This window comes from Stigmatopora argus, chromosome 4 (assembly GCF_051989625.1).
Source record: "Stigmatopora argus isolate UIUO_Sarg chromosome 4, RoL_Sarg_1.0, whole genome shotgun sequence".
Lineage (NCBI taxonomy): Eukaryota > Metazoa > Chordata > Actinopteri > Syngnathiformes > Syngnathidae > Stigmatopora > Stigmatopora argus.
In genome coordinates, this window is record NC_135390.1 from 22585903 (window position 1) to 22608435 (window position 22533).

General features: G+C 44.4%; 2 protein-coding genes across 11 annotated transcripts in view; both read right to left on the minus strand.

The window, feature by feature from the left end:
- The window catches only part of LOC144072681 (chondroitin sulfate proteoglycan 5-like), a 12886-nt gene extending 12721 nt beyond the window's left edge, over positions 1-165 (minus strand). For 4 of the 7 annotated variants that reach the window (XM_077597871.1, XM_077597869.1, XM_077597866.1 and 1 more), the window contains exon 1: positions 1-164. This exon is cut by the window's left edge and continues 448 nt beyond it. The gene's annotated coding sequence lies outside the window, so the exon portion shown is untranslated. The other 3 variants (XM_077597865.1, XM_077597867.1, XM_077597868.1) reach the window with 1 other exon arrangement.
- A 1310-nt stretch (positions 166-1475) lies between these two features.
- LOC144072678 (SWI/SNF complex subunit SMARCC1-like) lies at positions 1476-22368 on the minus strand. 4 transcript variants are annotated; one of them, XM_077597861.1, is made up of 28 exons: positions 22105-22367; positions 20908-21027; positions 20331-20416; positions 20139-20220; positions 19509-19601; positions 19383-19452; positions 19236-19305; positions 19088-19163; positions 17756-17881; positions 16283-16377; positions 14925-15055; positions 14794-14853; positions 14684-14721; positions 14474-14595; positions 14335-14406; positions 12762-12875; positions 10998-11151; positions 10820-10927; positions 9988-10047; positions 9655-9913; positions 9417-9578; positions 8345-8406; positions 7258-7411; positions 7017-7186; positions 3672-3806; positions 3269-3590; positions 3080-3202; positions 1476-2511 (listed from the first exon to the last, which is right to left on the minus strand). In XM_077597861.1, exons 1-28 carry the CDS (start codon positions 22288-22290, stop codon positions 2429-2431), a joined length of 3333 nt encoding a protein of 1110 aa, XP_077453987.1. In that variant the 5' UTR covers positions 22291-22367; the 3' UTR covers positions 1476-2428. The 4 variants fall into 4 exon arrangements, with proteins under 4 accessions (XP_077453987.1, XP_077453986.1, XP_077453985.1 ...); XM_077597860.1 differs by having other exon boundaries at positions 16283-16404; XM_077597859.1 differs by lacking the exons at positions 1476-2511; positions 3080-3202; positions 3269-3590; positions 3672-3806 and adding an exon at positions 4439-6563 and having other exon boundaries at positions 22105-22368.
- Between the last annotated feature and the right edge of the window lie 165 nt (positions 22369-22533).

The following is a 22533-nucleotide window of genomic DNA, read 5'->3' on the forward strand; positions in this document are numbered from 1 at the left end:
CTTTCATCAGAATGTCCAAAAACACAAGTGACAGCTTCATGATCACCTGATGCTAGACTCCAATAGCTTAGAAACTCTCGCTAGTATTTTATGTAAAGATTAAGCGGGAGGGATTGGACGCCCATCACCGACAATGTCATTAAAATCAGTTTTTAGGGGGGGGGGGGGGGGGGGGATACATATAATGATGAATAAACTCACCCCTCAGAAAGAAGTTGTCGGCAGTAGATGTCCAATCATCCTTCTGTTTTGAATTGGAATATAAGTTCACGGTTAGTAGACACAATCCTTTTGAAGTGGGAAGGTTGGAACATCTAGGATTGTTAATGGATAACAACGTGTTAGTGAAAATATAACGGCATTCATGGGCTCAGATACATTGATTTATAAGCAAGTTTATTACCAGATTCTCTTTCAGTGGCATTGGAAATCATCATTCTGCTGTCTAGCCTTCCAATTTAAAGGCAATGACCACGAAAGAGTTAACACGTGATTTAAAAATGATTCAACTGACCCATATTCATATATGTATGTATTTTTTATGCTGACTTGGTTGTGGTAAGTCTTTTTAATGTATGATGTCCATTTGTGTTACACTACCCCCTAGTGGCCGAAGAGCACACAGCAAAATCTGACATTCAATCCATTATAATGTTAAAAACCTTTGGACGAATACATAAATAAAAATACATCTAGAATTAAAAATGAGAAAATATTGAAATAAACTCTACATCAGAGATTAATTTTAAAATATCTGATTTTCTATAATACAATTTAGAACTAAAAATATTTTAAATTATTTTTTAGACAAATTTTACCTTAAAAAATGATATACTTCTATGTACAAATGAGAAAATATTGAAATAAACTCTACATCAGAGATTTTAAAATATCTTATTTTCCATAATACAATTTAGAACTAAAAATATTTTAAATTATTTTTTAGACAAATTTTAGCTTAAAAACTGATGACTTTTATGTACAAATGAGAAAATAATGAAATAAACTCTACATCAGAGATTAATTTTAAAATATCTTATTTTCCATAACATTTGGAACTAAAAATATGTTAAAATATTTTAGTTTATTTTTTTTACACAAATTTTAGCTTAAAAATGATATGCCTTTTATGTACTTGTGGCCCTCCAAGCATTTTGATGTATCAGTTAAATATGAATTTCAACAATAATTTTAGTTATACATTTTCATACATGTATATAAAAATGTTATAATATTATTTAGCCAACTATATTTCATTTTGAACAGTGTCGTTTTTAGTTTGGCTATCAGTCTTTGTGTTATTTAGTGTTGTTTCTTCTCTGTTGTGTTTGCTAACCAGAGCAGAAGTAATGCTTGCTTACTTGCCCCGCCCCCCAACTCTTTTTAAGCCCCCCCTCCTCCTCCACAGACGCGTCTGCTGCCCCTCCCCTTCCTAAAAAACACACCCAACAAAAAAGAAAACAAAAACCGAGGAGAACATTTGTAGAAAAACATTTTATTGGCCAGCGTGTGTTGTGGGTCCGCGTGGCGAAGGGACCGACCGGGTACAAAAAAAATCAAAGCAAACGCTACAAACAACTACACAAAACAACCCAAAAACCTCCTAAAAATTCCAATAGAAGCCTTTCATAAAGATGGTTGAAGCGACAGTGACGGAACAAAAAAACGGGACGGGCCGGCCCGCCTGCTCGCCCGCGACGGACGTGCTCCGAAGGAGAACGCAAATCGGGGATTTAGAGGTAGCCAGCGGGACGCTAAAAGGCTAAAGGCTAAAAAGGGGAGAAGGTTCTAGAAGAGGTAGCGCAAACATGGTTTGACCGCACAAAACTCACTTTAAGAAAGAAGGAAAAGTTCATACCTGGCGACGGGAGTGGGAGGAGGGGGCGGGGCCAGCGAGGTAGGCGGGGGTGGGGCCAGCGAGGTAGGCAGCGGCGGGGAAAGGGGCGGGGTTTAGGCGCCGGCCAGGCGTCACAGTCGCGCTAACCAGTGTGGAACCTCAGTTTTGTTTGCGTGTCGTTTTTTTGGGGGGGAAAGGATTCAAAATGGCGGCGGCGGCGCTCGCTCCGACACGTCCGGGAAGGACCACGGCGAACGATTCGCCGCCGGCCTTCCCGGTTCCGAAGGCGCCGGCCGGGCATCTATCGCCGTCAAAGACTGTGGTAGAAATCGGATACGTACCCCTACGCGCGCGCACATTCAGTGTAAGTTTGGAGGTGGAGACTTTTTACAGCGTTTGCCTCGCGGCCTCCGTCGAACAGTGTTTGGGAATTTTCTCTCGGCGCCGCCGCCGTCGTCCGACCGAGCCCTGAGTGTGAGAGTGTGGCTACGTGTGTGCGTGCGTGCCGGCCTGCCCGAGAAAGTGTTGGTCGAGCGCTACTTTTTGAGAAGTGGCCGAACGACGGAGGCTGCGAGGAGGCGCTTTTGCGTCTCAGTTGTCTGCCACGCGGCCGCCAGAGGGCGCCGGAGGGAGCGGGGGCACCGCTTCGGCCTGGGCGGGCACGGGTCCGGGATCTGGGGCGAACAAAAAATAAAAAAAATAAAAAATGATGACGAAGAAGGGATGAACAATGTGATGGAAAAGATGGGGGAGGCTGAGGAGGGTGGGAGGGGTTTCGCGGGGGTCGGCAAGGGCCAATGGGAGTCCTGGTTTTTGCTTTAAAACAGTAGGATTGGCAGGCTCATCTCATGTGGGCCGGACCTCTTTATTTTTGGTTTCAAAACCTAACTGACTGACGTCCAATCCAATTGACTGGAACCAATGTTCATTGGGCCCTCCCAGTCAAAACGGATTGGACATCTAGTGGTGGCGTGGATTGGAAAATAAAAGATTTGAGATCAAGTATTCGAGATATTTCAGGTTAAAACAAAAATACAAATGTGCGGCCTGCCTCCGCCTTCTGAGAATGCGCTTTAGCTACAAATCAATGCTAAATTACTTTGACATGATGGAAAATAATTGTTTTTTTTGGGGGGGGGGGTTGGTTTGTCCGTTTCATGGCTGGCGACCCTGCCTGTTGCCTGTAGGGCTCCAGCACCCCAAAAGCGGTAGGGAAGATGAACGAATGAACACAAGACTCACACATGCCGTTGGGTGCTCCGGGATGGCGCGGTGGCATCATGGGAGGCATTCCTCCGGTTGGGGGCCCGGCGGCAGGGGGACCGGCCAACATGCGCCCGGGCACGGGTCCGGGTCCCATGGGAGCTGCGCAAAGATACGGAAAAAATTGTTAACGGTCGCGGTCGTTCCCGGGAGCCGGCGCAAACTCACCTGTTTGACCGGGGTGGAGGGGCACCATGGGGTGGTGAGCCATCGGGGGGAAACCCGGGTGCAAGGCGGCACCGGGCAACGGGCCTCCGTGGTGAGGCGGCGGAGCTCCGTGGTGCGGAGGAGGTCCGCCGGGGTGCATGGCCGGGGGCCCCGGGTGGGGGCCGCCGGGCTGTCCCTGCGCTTGGGCGGCGGCGGCTGCGGCGGCCGCCGCCGCCTGCTGTTGCTGCTCCATCTGCTGGCGGGCTTTCATCTCGGCGTACTTGAGCTGCTCCATGTGGAAGGCCTGGCGTTCCGTCAACAGCTGCTGACGCTGAAGTTCCAACTGCAAAGGCCAAGACGTCATTTGGTCATTTTCAGGAAAGTCATTGATTATCCTCCAATGGGTGAATTTTGCAAGACGTACCGCCTCCTTCTCGCGGTCCATGATGGTTTCCAGTTCCTCAAAGTGCCTCAACTTGATCTCCAACTTCTTCATCTGCGTCTCCACCAGGAGAGCCACTAAAGACTTGATCTTCCTCTCCTCCACGGCCGCCAAGTGCTGAAGAGGAAAGACACCAATAAATATTAAGAAGCCGTTCGACGACAAAAAAAAAAAAAAATCGTCCAATCGCGTGCCGTCCTACCCTCCTCCTGCTGCGGATTGAAATGAGTTTGTTCAAGCGTCAACGGTGGCCCGAAAGTTACCGGTACGTAAATAATAATAATACAAAAGTACAATTTCATTTGTGCCACGATATGCAAAACTTGACCTATTTTTTTTGAACACTTGCCTGATATAAACAAGCAGGGACAGCTGCTTGTTAACTGATATGTTGATCTAGAACACTTCAAATGTGTGCCGCGATAATACGTCTCATTTCAGCACCCTTTGGGGCACGGACACACATATTAAGATATTATTTATAAAAAGGGACTATTCTCAAGCCAGATCAAGTGGACAAATTAGTTTTCCTGGCAAAAAAATTGCGTTCGTGGCCAGCTTGAATCATTAAATTTGACCATTTTAAATTGTTGCACTTTAAAGGGGACCAGATACGTTTACATTTTTATTGGACCCCTTTAAATATTTACGATGCAAAAGTGTCAGAGGGTTTTACACAGTTGAAATGTTTTAAATTTAGTCTATGTCAAGAAAAAAAAAATCTCAAGGACCACCACCAGCGGACAATGTTAAAAATGTTAAAACTCTGTAGCCTTTATTAACATTAGAATCCTTCCTCGTATACGTTTTCTTATCGGGGATCAAGTCTTTCAATTTCCAATTCTTCACGGTAACCTGACATTGGCAAAAGTCCAAGCTGGTGAAAGTCAAACAAAGCCCGCATCACAATCCTACAAACCCCCCACCCGACCCTCTAATATTGACTCAAGGATAGCCGTTTTGTAGGAATATACGAGGAAAACAAAAATGAAAACAAGGTTAAATTGAAGGCATGCAGATACGTAAACATGTGGCTAAAAGAAGTTAACATTATTTTTTTTCTTTTAACATGATTCGTCTTTTTTTTCACGTTCAAAATTTCACTGGCGTTTCATTCGCTGGCGTTTCATTCGCTGGCGTTTCATTCGCTGGCGTTTCAATCACTGGCGTTTCATCACCGCCAGCGTTTTTTGTCTGGAGTTCACGTTCCCTTTCGACCGTGCTCTCCGACGAGGACAGTTGTGCCAAAAATTGAGCCAGCGACGATTGCTTTTGTCGGCGTTTGACAATTTTCCTGAAGTACAGAAGGCAAACGTGGTCAAAGTGTCCGATGGCGCTCCGGCACCACCTTTTCTGGGGATGGTTTTGCTCCACGAATTGGGAAAGCTCGGCAAACTTGTCCAGCATTTCTCCGATGCTCTCCGTGGCCACGGCGACCGTCTCCTCATCCTCGCCCATCTCCTGCCGCAGGGCCGAGCGCTGCATGGCCTCCAGCTCCTTCAGTTCCTCGGTGGTCAGTTCTTCTTGGTGGCCCTTCAGCAGCTCCTCCACGTCCTCCACGTCGAGCTCCAGGCCCATGGCGGTACCTAGCAGGACGATTTCCTCCACCACGGGCCGGGGCTCGGCTTCCGGCTCCGCGCTGAACCCCCCGAGGTCCCCGGGCCACAGGTTCCTCCAGGCGGCGTGGAGGTCGTGCCCGGTCACCCCCTCCCACGCCATGTCGATCAAGGTCAAAGCCACCACGATGTCAAAGTTGTGCTCCCAGAATTCCCGCAGCGTGCACTGGGTGTACTCGATGACGTCGGAAGACATCTTGAAGAGGAATTTGGTGTAGAGTTTTCGGAAACTCATGGGGACCACTTGCTGGTCCAAGACCTGGAAAGGAGGGGCGATATTGGGCGGAAGGTAGACCACCTTGATGAAGGCCAGTTCCTCCAAGAGGTCGCCTTCCAGGTCGGGCAAGTAGGCGGGGACGTTGTCGAGGACCAGGAGACACTTCCTGGGCAGGTCCCGCTCTCGGAGGAAGGCCTCGACGGTTGGTCCAAAAACCGATTTGAGCCACTCGACGAAGAGCTCCCGGGTGACGCAGGCCCCGGCGTTGGACCTCCACATCACGTGAAGCCTCTCCTTGGAGATCTTGTGCGCGTGGAAGGCCGGGGGGTTCTCCGAGTGGTACACCAGCAGGGGCTTGACCTTGCAATCTCCGCTGGCGTTGCAGCAGAGCGCCAGCGTCAAGCGGTCCTTGGCGGGCGTGTGGCCCGCCGCGCCCTTCTCCTCGGCCGCGATGGAGGTCCGGCGCGGCATCCTCTTCCAGAAGAGGCCCGTCTCGTTGCAAGTGAAAACCTGCTGCGGCGAGTAGCCGCCTTCCTCCAGCAGCCGTCGGAAGTCGCCGATGAACTCTTTCGCCACCTGCTGGTCCTCGCTGTAGTTCTCCAGGGAGTGCCTCTCCACCCTCCTGGTGAACTTTTCCAACCACCCGTGCGAGGCCTTAAATTCCGAGGGCCGGCCCTCCGGGGGCCCCACCCCCTGCTTGAGGAGGTCGGCGAATATGTCGACGGCCTTCTCGGAGATGCTGGTCTTGGTCATCTTATCCCCGGCCATCTGCTTCTCCCGGATCCAGAGGATCAGCAGCCTCTCCATCTCGTCGTTGAGCGCCGACCTCTTCTTGGACATGATGGAGAGCCCCTGCGAGGGTATCATGGCTTTCAGGGCCGCCTTCTGCTTCATTATGGTGGACACGGTGGACGTGTTTCGGCCGTACTGCCTCGCAACGTCACTCAAGCGCATGCCGCTTTCGCATTTTTTTATCATCTCCTGTTTTACTTCGATGGATAACAGAGTCCGCTTCCTCTTTTTGCTCGCACCGGTATCATTCTTGTGGTGGCCCAGGATGAAAAACAAAAGAATAAAGTTGCGGTAAGCACACTCGGAAAAAAAAAACCCACCGAACGAGAGGAGGCACGCGAAAAGCATGGTGGACAGGACGGGTTTTGTATCCGTTTTTTTGCCTTTCCTAACTTGAATTTTCTTTTGAATGGCGAGACGAAATTTCGTGTTTTTTCCCCCAACTGGGATTGGTCGCCGCCGACCGGATGAGGTGTAATGACAAAGATTTTTTGATGGACATTTCTTACAAGGTAAAAATGAGGCGAGAGTTCAAACTAGTTGTGCTAGCGAATAGCCAGGAGGAAGTGGTTTTTGTATTGCCGCCAAAATAAAAGCCGCCGGCCATCCATCGCGAACCGCGTAGCCAAACAAATTCCTTTTGACGCTAGAGATTTCCAAGCTATTTTTGCGACACGTGACCGCAACTTGAAGATACGTCACCTTGGCTTTGGTGGCGGCGGACGCCAAAGCGGCGGCCGCCGCCGTGGCGATGTTTCCTTCTCCGATGTCGTGCTCCAGCTTCTTCCTCTTCTCCTCGCTTTCCTCCGCCGCGGCGGCTTTCTCGTCCTTCTCCTGCTCGCTGGAGGACGTCTCCATGGCTTCGTCTTCGTCTGTCGGCGACAAAGCCGGGAAGTTAGTCGGCGCTTCTCCTCGTAAAAAAAAGATGGCGACGAGGACCCACCGGCAGGAACGGCCTTGGGTTCCTGTCCTTCTTCGCTGTCGTCGTCTCGCTCCGACGCGTCCCCGGCGTCCTTCCGGACCTTCTCCGGGGGATCCGGTTTGTCGCTTTTCTCGGCGGACTCGCTGGGTTTCTCTGCCTCGTCTTTGGACTCGGCCTGGGTGGGATCGTAGGGCAGACATTTTGGATTCCGTCAAACTAGCGAGGGATGCGCAATCGGACAAGCATGCATGTACATCTATGTGTATGTATATGTGTGCTTATATATACGTATGTGTGTGTGTGTGTGTGTGTGTGTGTATGTGTGTATGTATGTATGTGTGTGTGTATGTGTGTATGTGTGTGTATGTATGTGTGTGTATGTGTGTATGTGTGTGTATGTGTGTGTGTGTATGTGTGTGTGTATGTGTGTGTGTGTATGTGTATATGTGTGTATATGTGTATATGTGTGTATGTGTGTGTATGTGTGTATGTGTGTGTATGTGTGTATGTGTGTATATGTGTGTGTATGTGTGTGTGTGTGTGTATGTGTGTCTGTATATATATATTTCAGCAACACGCTTATTTATTTATATATTTATTTATTAACCCACTTATTACCTATCTATTTATGTCTAAAATGCCTTTCCTATTTCTGCATCCTCACCCCCTTGCTACTGTGACAACGAAATTTCCCGAATACGGGATGAATAAAGTTATCCAATCCAATCCAATCCAATCCAAGACTGTCTTTGATGTACCGAATTTTCTCGCCCATTAGCCGCCTCCGCGTATAAGCCGCACCCTTAAAATGGTTGAATTTGACCATTTGTCTCATAAGACGCCCCCCCCCTGATTCCCAATTTTCACACAATTGTGTTACTTTGAGGGATTGATTATTATCAATTTTAAAATAAATGACCACATCGGCCGCTTTGTTTTGCATTATGGCATGTCAAGTCTAATTTGTGCACATATAAGCCGCACTCTCGACTCAGTCAATTTTTTGGGCGACAAATTTGGGGTCACACGAGAAAATACGGTAGGATTTTTTTGGGGTGGTTGTTATCAGAAGCCAATCAGGATGCCAATAGAGACGTGGTGTCCTCACCTTGTCCCCCTGTTGAGAGTCCGTGTCCGTCTCAGTCTTCTCAGCAGGACTTTCTGTGGGCTCTACAAGGGATGCAAAAAAGACAGCGTGTGGTCACAGAGATTGACAAAAGCCAAATGGGGATGTTTTCTGATTGTTTTTAGGAATTAAAGTGAAAATAACCTATTGGAAAACCATCAGCATTAGCCAATTCATCCCAGACATGTTTTAATCTTTTTTCTGCATTAAACTGAGAAGACTATATTTTGAATTTTTATACATTTTCTAAAAATGTTGCAACACATTCTGAATCGCCATTGTTTTCTAGATGACACGTGACATATTTCTCATTTCAAGACCGAGTACGCAAACGTGGCGAAAGCGCACTGATTCCACGTGAGTTTTAATCTGTAAAATAACATGGCCATGGCGGAGAGAAAAACATCCTAAGTGAGATTTCATCCAGAATAACATATGACGAAGGGAGTGGAAGATAAACATGATGTGCAATGACCCACTTTTCCTTGGACCCCTCGGGCCCCTCCCCCCGGTCCCTTAGCCCATCTGCTCAGTAGTTTTAATCCACTGGTTAACGTGGCAGATTGTAAAAAGGCATTAGAAAGACATCTGCATCTCTACTGCCCCCCAGTGTTTGCACTCGGGAATACATAGATGCAGATTTAAATGGAGTTTTTTTTGGGTCAATTGCGCAAATCTTTCAAATTAATTAGGGAGGAAAAGTAAGGCCGCTACGATTAATTACCTTGTTTAAATTTTTTTTTTTAATTTACATAGTTGATACACCGTTTAAAACGCCTTTTAAGATTTCCCTTCTTATTTTTTTAAATAAATGAAAGTAGTAAATAAGAAAATATTTATACATTATTGCAAACAATAGAGGAAAGCAATAAGTCGAGAAGTATTTTTTGTTCCATTTCGGGATTACATAAAAAAAAAATACAAAAAAGGTTAAATGGGAGAAAAAAAAACTATTTTTGACACTTGGACTACAGAAATGTAATACATTTATATATTAAATATATTACATATATTACTTTGGGGCAACGCGAGCGAGCTCTTCCACATGACTCACCCGTCTTCTCCGGTTCTTCCGGAGCGGTCCCGGCGATCCCGCTGCTCTCCAGTCCAAAGGCGGGGTCCACCTTGCCCGTGTTCCTGGCCGCCTCTTGGACCTTCTTCACGTGGGCCTCCACCAGCTCGGCGGGGACTTCTTCACGCACGCGGGAGAACTCCTCTGCGCGAGATCCATCTCGTTACACCACACATTTATCATTACTCTTCTTAATCCCGTGTAACTAAATCGACATTACCCAGCGCGGCCTTGGCGGCGGCGGACGCCACCCTGGGGTCCACCACGGAGGCCAGGAAGGCCACCGTGCTCATGACGGGGTTCCCGGACTGGCTGAAGGGGATGGGCTGGTAGGCCAGCGGTCCCAGCGACGCCTCCGAGCTCTCCAGGTAAGGATCCTCGATGGGCAGGCGCAGGAAGTGCAGGATGCACTCGTCTTGCGTGCGCGAGCCCACGTGCTCCGACACTTTGTTCCAGTCGTCTTTGTACATCTCCAGGGCCTGCCCACAACGGGATTCTCTGCTCGGGACGGGTTCCTCGCGGAGGAGGCTTCGAGACGTTACGAGGAGCTCACCTCCAGTAGGAGTAGGGTCTCCTGCTCGGTCCACTCTCGCGTGGACACCAAGGATTTAACCTGAAAGCAACAGAATCGATGCAGAAATTCAGCAAAAGTGTACCGTATTATTCGGACTATAAGAGGCCTTTTTTTCCCACTTCGGTATGGAATAATTTAATTTAATTATGACAATTAGGCTTTTGTTGTTGTTGATGATGATGATGACAGGGCCTATGTATGATTATTATTATTATAACTTGACCCAAATAGCATGGTGGCGCTCATGAGACAGTGAGAGACAATTAGCACTTCAATAATCGCAATTCCGACCGGAGGTCATAAAAGTCACGTGAGCAGTACAGCCAGGAAGTGTGTCTGTAGCGGTCTACTTTGTCATCCCTAGGTAACATGGTACCCCATAAAAATAAATATTTATTTATTTATTCACTTATTTATGACCTATTTATTTATGTCTAGGGTGTCTTTTGCTGTGTCTGTATTCTCACCCTCTTGCTACTGTGACAATGACATTTCCCGAATACGGGATGAATAAAGTGATCTCATCTAATAAATAAAAACGGGAAAAAAAACATGTTTTATGCAAAATACGGGTTAGTTTTTTTCTTGAATTTCATTCAAAGACGTCAAAATTAATTTTGTTTAGCGTTTTATCTGTTTATCTTTTCTCTATTTTGAAATAAATGACCGTATCGGCCACACGGTCTTGTGTTTTGTGCATGTCACGTCTCATTTGTGCGCATATAAGCCGCACCCTCGATCTTGTGTTTTTTTTTATAGCGACAAATACGGCGTAAATGCGAGATAATACGGTAATTGTAACATCTCCCACCTTTGAGTTCTTCTTGTACTGGTCAGTGCGGAGGCCAAAGTTCTGGAGGTCGATGGCTTTGTCCTTCAACTTGTCTGAGAAGTTGGGCATCTGCTGCGGAGGCGGAATCTGCCCAACGGGAGCGAGCGCATTCCGAGCATCACGTCGCCGTTGGCCGCCGTCGGCTCGACAGACTTACCGGCGGAGGTCTGTGGTTGAGAGGCATCAGGCCGGAAGGCGTGTCGGCCAGCACCGTGAAGTGGGGAGTGGGCGGGGGGCCCATGGGCAAGGGTCTGCTGTCAGAGTCCACCTGGTAGTTGACCAGACCCCACTGCTCCAAGAAGGCGTGGACCCTGCAGGCCACACCGCGCAAATTACTTTTTTTACCCACGTTGAACTGATACCGGCTTTCGGTACAAAATCCCAACGACAAAACTATTGACAGACGCTGTACTTTTAAACTTGAAAACTTAAGGACCCCGAGCTGTCCACTTAGGTGCCTGAACGAAAAGAAACAACATATCTACTAACCTGCCTTTTAATTAAAACAACGGAAAACACGGGAAATTTATAACATTGTGAAATTGTCATTTCTGTGATTAAAATGCAAGCAGGTTCTCATCAAGATAGACATATTTCTTTTTTCAAATTGAATAATTTTGATATTTTGCATTTACTAAGACAGGCATACAGACGCTCCCCTACTTACGAACATACGACTTACGAACAACGGTACATACGAACATGTCTGCAAATTGCGTTTATGTCGAAAAATGTTCGTAAGTTCGATTTTGTATGCGCGCCTTTTTCCGTGTAGTGCTTCTTTCCGCCGCTAATACCGACGCCTGGCGCTGTCAGAGCTCAGCTCACCCAGCATCTACCTTCCTCTGCCCAGTTCGTTGCAGTGCGGAAGTGCGTGAATGTATCTCCAGTGCGCAAAGAACCTTTTTCATTTGTATCATTAAATATCTCGTGCATCCATTTTTCAATACTGTTGGTAAAAAGCGAAAGGCTTCTATTGAGGGAGTTGCAAGGAAGAGGCAAGCCATTTCATTTGAAACGAGTGGCAATAATAACGAAGCTTGATGCGCGTGAGAAAGTGGTGAGCGTTTCACGGCCATACAACTTGAATCATTCGACCGTCAGTACCATTTATAAACAGAAAGATGGAGCAGCAGGACCCAAATATTGAACGTTGCACAAAGTTTGCAAATCAATTGAATGATGCCATACAGTGCTACCGCATCATTTATGATGAAAAAAAGAAGAAAACTGTGCAATCGTCATTAGATAGCTTCTTTCGGCCAGTTTCTAGTAAATCTCTCTCTCTCTAATGTATGTATACAGTACTCTATGTATTCTCTCCATGTTATTTTTTTTTCAGTACAAACCAATGTGTGTTACTTATACAAGCCTTAAACATACAAATGCACTTATATAAACCTTCAATATACTTATATAGGCCTTAAACATAAATTCTAATACAAAATATAGCACTGAATCAACTTACAAACAAATTCAACTTATGAACAATCGCTCGGAACCTAACTCGTTCGTAAGTAGGGGAGCGTCTGTATTAACTTCCATCAGGTTCTCATCAAGATAGACTTATTTATTTTTTCAGATTGAATAATTTGATATTTTGCATTTAGTATGACAGGCATATTAACTTCCTTATGATATTGTAATTTTGATTGATACACTAATCTCAGAAATAGCATGTGACTTTGATGATTTTTCTTAGGATTTTCCCTTCAAAGTAACACATTTGTACTCCTATTAAAACCATGAATATGGAGGTAAAAATTGGGTATCAAGGGCGGCTTATACACGAGAAATTGAAAAATGCAACCATTTCAAGGCAATTTTAAGGGTGCGGCTTATACGTAAGTAAATGTGGTATTTTCCAATAAATATGGAAGTGGAATAGATCATTTGGAGAGTTATTTTTGGGGTGACTGACCTCATAATGGCGCACACGTCCCCTGTCAGGTTCCTGCGGCAGGAGGTGGAGGTGAGGTACTCTTGGGGGTTGAGGCGGTACGTGTCGATCATGAAATTGCGGTAGGCCAAGTATCTGTTGAAGAGGTCAAAATGTCATTCTTCAAATCTATAAGGACGTCATTTCACTCTTCTTTCATCCCCCGAAATAAGACCCTTGCAAGAACGTGTCCCACAAAGGCTCAATTCTGCTCACATACCCCACCATAAAACTGACTATTCTCGTCAAATGTATTCATGTTAATGTCATTTTTTCTTCTTCTCTATTTTAAAGTCATTCTTAAAAAACTTGCTCTTCATTTTTGTTTTTTTTAAACTATTGCCTTTGAAAAATGGATTAGAAACCTGAAAAAAAAAATTAAATCAGAGGTGAGCAAACTATATATATAAATACATATTTCATCTGAAAATGTGCTTTTTATTGCAACTTCAGTCTTAAAAAAATCACATTTATTCTTTTGAACATTAAAAATAACAAAGTTACACAACTTAACTTAGAAAAACTAAGTAAAATGAATATTTATTACAAAAATAATTCTTTAGACTTTTTCTCTGTTGCAAAAACTCTATAAATGACTCTAAATGTCTGACTAGATGCACGTGTTTTGTCCTAAATATACAACGTGGGAATTTGCGACTTACAGACGAACAAATAAAGTCTTCTTGAATTTCGTGTGCGGTCGATTGGTCGCCATCTTTTGGTCGCCCCGACCGCGACAACAGGCGACCAAAAGACCGGCGACAAAACAAGGTAAAACAAGACGGTCAACGCATGAATAAAAGCCAACAATGGCCATGACCAGTTTCACTGAGTTGACGTGTGAGTGTAGAAGAGTTTGTATGTACATGCGTTGTCCCTTTAAGAAGCGACGTCAGTTCAGTCGGTCTTAACAAGTTCCCCAACAAAAAACAATCAAAGTCCGGGAAATTTGGAGCTTCTCTTTAGCCTAATAATTACTAGGGCATTCAGTATGACTAAATAGTCATTCGCAGTTTGTATTTAGGGAATTTGAGCAACCATTTCAATGGTCATTATGAATTAACCTTCCGGGCGACCAAAAGACCGGCGACAAAACAAGGTAAAACAAGACGGTCTACGCATGAATAAAAGCCAACAATGGCCATGAGCACTTTCACTGAGCCCACTTGTGAGTGTAGAAGAGTTTGTATGTACATGCGTTGTTGTCCCTTTAAGAAGCGACGTCAGTTCAGTCGGTCTTAACAAGTTCTCCAACAAAAAACAATCAAAGTCTGGGAAATTTGGAGCTTTTCTTTAGCCTAATAATTACTAGGGCATTAAGTATGACTAAATAGTCATTTGCAGTTTGTATTTAGGGAATTTGAGCAACCATTTCAATGGTAATTATCAATAACCTTCCGGGCGACCAAAAGACCGGCGACCAATCGACCGTGTACCCTTGAATTTAGTGGGTGTGTCTGATTTAAATTGGGTCCCCCACAGCTATCAGACTCTATTCTCCTCCAATGAGTTCTGTTTTGTTGTCCTTAGTTTGAATTCCCGCTTTGCCACTCACATTTCTGGCGTCTTGGACTTGTTCTTCCCGTTGAAGAACTCCGGCAGGGCTCTCCTCTCGATTTCGTGGATGCTGCAAAGGGAGAAAGAGAGGCTCGAGTCTTGGCGTTGGGGAAGTGGCAAATTTCTGTCCGACTTACCAGTTGTAGTCGAACCAGGCGCTGTAGCTGGGGATGATGATGTGGTGGGTCTGCTCCGTCACGTTGTCCTCGCCCGCGTCCATCAGGCGGCTGATTTCCGCTTTGCTTTGGTCTTCGTCATCCTGAAGACAAAATTGATTCCATTGTGCAATATGAGCGTTAGCTAAGGATGCAATTTTGACTTAGACGGGCCGCCGTAAAACGCATCACCTTTCCGCCAGACAGCACGGAATCGTCCTCCATATCGTCTGCGTGGAGAAGCGAAACAGTCAACGCGATTCTGCGACGGCGGGGGGAGGCGACGGCGTAACGTAACGTACCCACGTCCGCTCCGTTGTCTCCTTTGAGCGGCGCGTTGTCGGCGTCCTTCTTGGAATGGGCTGAGCGGACGGACACGGGGCGTCGTCACACGAGCGGGATCGTGCCGGGGACCTCCGCCGTCGGGACGTACCGTTTTTGGAAAGGCTTCCCTCCTCCATGCTGGCGCCGGCCGACGAGTCGTCCGGGTCCTTGGAGGCGTCGTCCTCCGTGTCGTCCTCTTCGCCGCGGTGCCCTCGGCGTTTCCAGTAATGGCCTTGGTTCCTGGAAAAGGAGCTTCACGTTGGTTTCCCGAGAAGACTTTATTGAAATATACACCTGAACGATGATGATTGGACGCCTATCACGTCTTTGTCACATTGTGCATGTCGTCTTTAAGCCGTACCCTCGATTCTGTCGTCATTTTTTTTGTCCCACAAATGCGGCTTATATGCGAGTAAATACAGTAATCATAAAGAGAAACCTAAAGCTTGTACAAAGTAAATACTTTTCAACATTTTTGATGGCAAAATATTTATCGATCAGTTTTGGTCAATTCAAATGTTAAAAAATACGAGAATCTTTAGTCGGTTTATATGTGAGTAAATACGGAAATTATAAAGAGAAACCTAAAGCGTGTACAAAGTAAATACCTCTCAACATTTTTTATTGTAAAGTATCCATAGATAAGTTTTAGTCAATTCAAATGTTAAAAAATACAAGAATCTTTAGTTTATGTATTTGTTTTATAAACGCATGAAATAAACCAAAACCATCATATAACATTTATCCTTTAACATCTACTTAAATAACAAAAAAAGCTAATGCTTGATTCTTTCTAAAAAAAAAATGTGTTAAAAATACAAAAATCTTTAGTTTATTTATTTGTTTTGGAAACGCATGAAATAAACCAAAACCATCATATAACATTTATCCTTTTTTAACATCTACTTAAACAACAACAAAACTAATGGTTGATTCTTTCTATCAAAAAAATGTTGCCTGAAAAACAGACATTTCAAAACATAGCCGTTACCTGACAATCAAAATTGTTATTTATCAGTGAACAGTTATTGATGGCAACAATTTTTTCCATCCACAAAATAAAATGGGAATGATTAATTTTTAATCTGATGATTTTTCTTTTTTGTATCATTCCTGTTTCAATTTTTCTCCATACACGCAATAAGAAAGACATTTTTTAACAAAAAATGGCTGTGTTAAGACCTACCGTATGCATGCATGTACATCTATGTGTGCTTGAATGTGTATGTATGTGTATATATGTGTATGTATATGTCTATGTATGTGTATGTATATGTGTATGTATATATATGTGTATATATATGTGTGTGTGTATATATATATGTATATATATGTGTGTGTGTATGTGTATATATATATCACCCTCTTGCTACTGTGACAACAAAATTTCCTGAATACAGGATGAATAAAGTTATAAAAGTTAAGTTATTCTGATCAACTCCGAAAAGGACGAGGACTTTTTCCTACCCCTTTTTGCCGCCCTTCTTCCGGGACTCGGCGGGCGTGCTGGGCGGCGAGGGCGAGCGCCTCCTCTTCTTGCCGGCGGCGTTGGCCTTGCGCTCCTTGCGATCGGGCGTGCGGGAAGACGACTGATCAGACAAAGGCCCGTGCGGAGCGAGGGATGGAGGATGAGATAAGAGAGTGGCAGAATGAGAGGATGAAACATTCTCACAAACACCGGGTAGGGGAGGGGAGGAGAAGAAGGAAGAAGAGGATGCAGTGGCGCTGAAATTCCAGCAGGGTTCCTTTTCGTCTTTTTTGCAACGATAGAAGACACCGATCAAGTTGAATTTATGACTCCAATTACCATCCAAGGGATTTTTGCATTCCATTTGGAGGATGGGTCGACCGGAAAAAGGTCATTTTAGTAGTGCTTTCTTGTTTCAATAGTGTAAAGATACAAATATGATAAAAGAAGCCATGTGCATTATAATGATACATTTTGCTACTTATCTTTACTCTGTAACTGCGATAAAAAGTATTTCACTCCCACTGACGGCAAAAGGCATCCAATACAACTTGACTGGGGGTTGGCAGCCATCAAAAAGTGAACAATATTTATTTAAAATCAATTTGAACAAAAGTTCAATGCACATGAAAGAGGGAAAGTATTTCCCGCCCTGTTACACTAAAATTAAATCCAAGAAATTTGTCAAAAATGGCCGAATAAAAATGAATAAAAAGCGAGGCAAAAAAAAATTAAATACTGTGTCTGTCTTATTTTTATGAATTGAACGCCAGGGGTAGAGAACCTATGGCCCGGGAGCCATATGTGGCTCTTCTGATGGGTGTATATGGCTCTCTGCTAACCTGTGTGGTAAAATATGGGAACCGCTGGTGAGAGACCACCTTAGCCCCGAACGCACCAATGAGAGCGTCACACTGTGGCCCCGACACTATCTCTAGCGCCTTTTTAATCATATTTTTTCTTCATTATACTCTTCTGCATGCTTACTCTCATTGATTCTCATTGATTAGCAACAGTGAAAAAATATTCTTAAAAGAATTCAGACTTTTTTTTACTTTCAAAGTGGTGAAATGATTAATAAATCCACACAATTTCATGTATTTTTACTTTATAAAATAATGTTTTATAATAATAATGTGGAATAAAATGGAATGTTTGAAAATATGAATTGTTTATGGCTCTCTTCGTCCAAAAAGGTTCCCGACCCCTGATTTAGACTTAAGACTGAACTCGGTTTTAACAAATTGGACGTTTATCGTCGTCAATGGCAATGAACGAGCAACCCGGAGGTCCTTTGGAAGAGGAGAAAAAGGGAATTAAGAAGGATGATGACAAACAAGACGGACAGACGGACAAGCGGCTCCGTGCAAGAAGACATTATTCAACAAGCAGACACCGACCGGATAGGTTTTGAGACTTTTCACCAGGGCGTCTCAAAATTTTAGACCTGAGGAAATGGAAGAAGGAGTTACCTCCTCCTCTTTCAGATAGATCTTCTGACGGAAGCTGACGGGTTTTTTGTTGTCGTCCACCTCGTAGTCTTCCTCGTTCATCCACTCGTTGAAGGCGTCCGTGTCCAGGACCCACCTGGCGTGGACCTGTCCATTCGGGAGAAAAATAATGAAATAAAGCTACCGTATTTTCACGACTATAAGGCGCATATAAAAGTCTGAAATTTTCTCCAAAATAGACAGGGTGCCTTATAATCCAGTGCGCTTTATATATGAACCAATACTAAAATTGTTATCACCATAAAATAAATCAGTGGATAGGGTACACCATCCGCTACAGCTCTCACAACTACGGCAAGCAGCCTCCGCCCGACTCTACTATTTCCCCCGTAGAAAAAGTACTGCGCAGTGACTGCTGGGATATGTAGTCCTTTTGTCAATACACCCAATGGATTGTGGCCTGTACATCGACATCAACACAGCTTTAAGAAAGATAGAAGACAGCCTTGGAATAGTTACGCTAGCTACTAGCTAGCTACTATTTGCAAATGGATTGTGGCCGCCTGGACGAACGTATAAAACTCAGCGTTCTTGATGACTCATTTGGACAATTGTTCAATTCGGACACAGAAAATGAGGACTTTGATGGATTGGTGGGTGATGATGACGTGAGTACGTTGTAAAATGGCTAAATAAAGTACAACCGAACTCAGTTTTGCTTCCGTTGCCTTTTTAAAAACGTGTTTTTAGCGCGTGTCCGTATGTTTAAGGTGGTGTATGTTTTGCAATGACTGGCTGCGTCTTTAAAAACGGTGCGTCCTGTGTGTGTGTGTGTGTCAAATACAGAAATAGCACCAGTTATTGACACTGCGGCTAAAAGTTATGCTTCCGTTGCCTTTTTAAAAGCATGTTTTTAGCGTGTGGTTGTACCGTGCATTTGGTGCATGTAGCACCAAATTAGTATGTTCGCCGTCATCCTGGGTGTATTGACAAAAGAACTATATATCCCAGCAGTCACTGCGCACCGGAAACCGGAAATAGAGTTTGGGGCTGCTTCCGGTACCCAGCGCTATTGCGGATCGATATTCATATATAATATATATGCGTCTAAAAAACGGTGCGTCCTTTGTGTTTAAAATACAGAAATAGCACTCGTTACTGACACTGCGGCTAAAAATACGATGCGCCATATAGTCGTGAAAATGCGGTATTTAAAAGGAGCAACAACAACAACAAAAAATGACCTGCCATTTTCTCATTCTCAAACTCATTTTGCGACAAGACAACTATGCTCGGCGGATTGCCGTCCAATCGATTTAGATATAAAAGTCCGGTCGCTTAGAAGGAGCTCACCTTCCACGGCCGTTCGGCGCTCGGCGGCTCCTCCACGTCGGCGTCCACCTCGCCGCCCGGCATCCAGGTGTCGTAGCTGATGAGACCAGACGTTCCCGTTCATTTGTGGAAATGTGTCGTCCTTGACGGACGCTCCTCTTTTACTCACCTGTCTGGGTAGAGACCCCAGTGAACCAGAACCTGCTTGTCCTTCCTCAGGACAGGACGCAGCCACTCGTCTGCCATATTTAAAAAACATATATATTTATACATGAACATATGTAAAAGAAAGAAGGCCATAAGAAAAAGTTCCGACCTTCGTCCTGCTGCAAAGGACTGGGGAAAATGAGATGGGTGGCCTTGGACTTGTCTTCGGTGATGGAACCCTGCAAGGAGAGCGGTCAAGTTCTCCAAGGAGCCACGGGGTTGGCGTCATGCTCACCTGGAGCCTCTTGATGGCGTCTTTCAGCTTACTGGCTTGCTTGGCCTCCAAATCAGGGGACAAGAAGACGGTGGGACGTGTCAGGCAGTTGTTCTGGAAGAACAGGTTCGAGTGGGGTTAAAGGTGGGGAGGTCAAAGGTCACAGGGGCGGAAATGACAGTGGTACCTCTACCTACTAAAGTAATTCTTTGCAGAACTTTTTTCGTAAGTTGAAAATGTTGTAAGTAGGTGTACTTTATATGTAAATTCTCTAATTTGTTCCACAATCCTCACACAACGACCAACTAAACCCTTTAAAACTGGTCAAAGTGTCCCAATTTTGTATGAAAGATGTGAGGAAACACACAAAAATTATAAGGAAATGATTTATTAATGTCTTAAAATAGATAACGCATATGAAAATGTGCCCTACCCCGCCCACTGAAATGGTTACCTTCGCAGCCGTTATTATGGGAGACGTAATACCCGTTTGTTCGCCGATGGCGGCAAGAGCCCCTTCTACCAGGGCCGAAAGCCGTCCACTTTGTACTACATTTTAGACTTTTACGTGTGCCCTATGTATGTGTGCGTCTAAATATGTGCTGCGATTATTTTACGGCCAATATAATCCAATTTTCTAGTTGGACATACCTGCACCAAGTTCTTCTCCACATTCAAAAACATCTCCACATTCCTGTCCATACGGGACGGGCTCTGCAGATCGAAGCGCCTCCTAAAAAAGATCGCGACCAAAAGCAGCCATGACGAAAAAGAACCAGGATGTGAAGTTGTAAAAAAAAAAATAATAATAATAAAAAAAAAAAAATCCTAGCGCAAACTCACCAGCCCTGCTCGCTCTTAAACTTGTAGACGGAGCCCAAGATGTGACAGAGAGCGCCCCCTGCCTTCATGTCCAGGAAGCACTTAGCCTTGAGGGAAAAGATGAGCAGTGAGACGCCTTTGATTGATTGAATTATGGATTTGAACATGCTTATATAAAATAAACAAAGGTAATAACTTAAGATATTGTGAATTGAAATTCCACAAAAAACAAAACACATTCAAAAGAAATAAAACTAAAGTTAAGACTTATTTAAAGCTGACTCGTTAATAGAAAAGTTCAGCGTCAACACTTGTTTTATACCAATCTGGTGTAACTTTAAAATACAAAATATTACTGCCATATAGCATAATTTCAGATATTCTACCATTTCTGCACTTAAGAGTATAATCTGCTCTTTAATATGACCTGTTCCTCATCATAATACTTTTTTTTTTTAATTTGCTTATACAAGAGTATTGCTGTCTCCACACCAATAATATTTCATAACACCACTCCCCCGTCGTGGAATATAGAACAATGTGAATTTGCCGATTAGAACAATGTGAATTTGCCCAGGATGAATATCAAAATGGATACCGGCAACTTGGTGAGGGCAGGATTGTTGACTTTGCGTCCGAACGAGTCCTCCTGGAACTGGAGAAGTTGCACCACCAGGCCACCCAGGGATTTGCTTGAGGGGGAGTCATTCTGCACGTACTAAAACACACAAATACACATTTTACATGACTGCAATTTAACAAAAATAATAATAATTCTGCGATATCACATTGGCCAATTCTTCTACCGAATCAAAACGCGACTGAAACGAACTTTAAACGTGTGTTTTTGGTGGAAATGACACGTTGGCTGCACTACCACTCCCGTCCACTGAGTGGCAGCACCGAACACTTGCCCCTTGCAATCTTCTGAAATAACTGCACAAATGAAGTTTAAATGCCCCAAAAATAACAATGTTCTACCTCAGTATTGTTGCACCAAAGCTATGTTGCACAGTTCTAACTTGAATACATTATTTTTGGTCGTTTAGCCATGCGGTAATTAGTATACATTGAATGCTCATGCTAATGTTTTGAACAGCCATTTTATTAATGTAAGAAATTTGAACTTTTCTGCTATGTAAACAGTAAAAATACACAAAAGTAGTTAAAACGTATACAAGTCATATGCTTCCATTGTTTGTGTTAGACGTCCAATCTTTTGTCTTTTTCCATCTTTCGGGTGTAAATTGAAAAGAGTTTATCACTAAGAGTTGTCCAATCCATTTGAAGCGGGAAAGTGGCAGCAAATAAACAAACGATGGCGACGTTGAAATACGCATGCGTGCGCACATACACACGCAGCCGTGAAAATACCGACCCCATATTTACCGAGCGATAAATTAATGTAATGCTTATCTCGACTATCTTATTCGTTGCAAAGGCAGAGCGTATTTTATTCGAAATGAAGCACAACCACGTATAATATTTGTACATTTGACATTTTTAACATGTAATTGTTTAATAACATTAGCCAGTGTATGCTAACCAGTGGGCTAGCCCGGGGGAGTATTCGATAAAAAGTGCAGATTTAAAAGCCACTTCAAGTGTGAGCCACACTATACGTTAGTACGTACAAAGTCATTGTCATAAGCCACCCAAAACAGTATATTAAAGCTGGGTTAACTGGCATAAAAGCGGGCATTTAATGCGAAAACTAGCGTCGGTCGTCCATTATCGGCGCGCCGCGGCCTTCATTAAAATCAATGGGAATCATGCTAATGCTAACTCAGCTAACCTTCTTGTAGTGCTTGCCGATCCACAGACGAACCGTCTCCAGTTGGGATATGGTCTCAGAACTCTCCCAGAATTTGGTCGACGGGCCTCCGTCTTTTTTGCGGGCAAGGGCAGTCCCACCACCGCCGCCGCTACCGCCTACGGGGCCGGTGGTCGGGCCGCTAGCAGTGGTCGCCGCCGTTGCCATTGTGTTTTTGTTCGCTGCGTTCGTCTTTCTGCTTCGCCGCTTTGCTCCGAGCAACCGTGTAGCCGTTACTGCGCGTGCGCAGACGTGCTTGCTTTTCAACTACCGCGAAACGCGAGATTTTGTGCATTGTGGGTAGTGTAGTCTGTCAAGTTATTGTCCAAAACGGCCTTTCTATGACGCTGTATCCCGTATGACACTTTACACACGCATAGACTTACATATTGATATCCTAATTTTTATTTA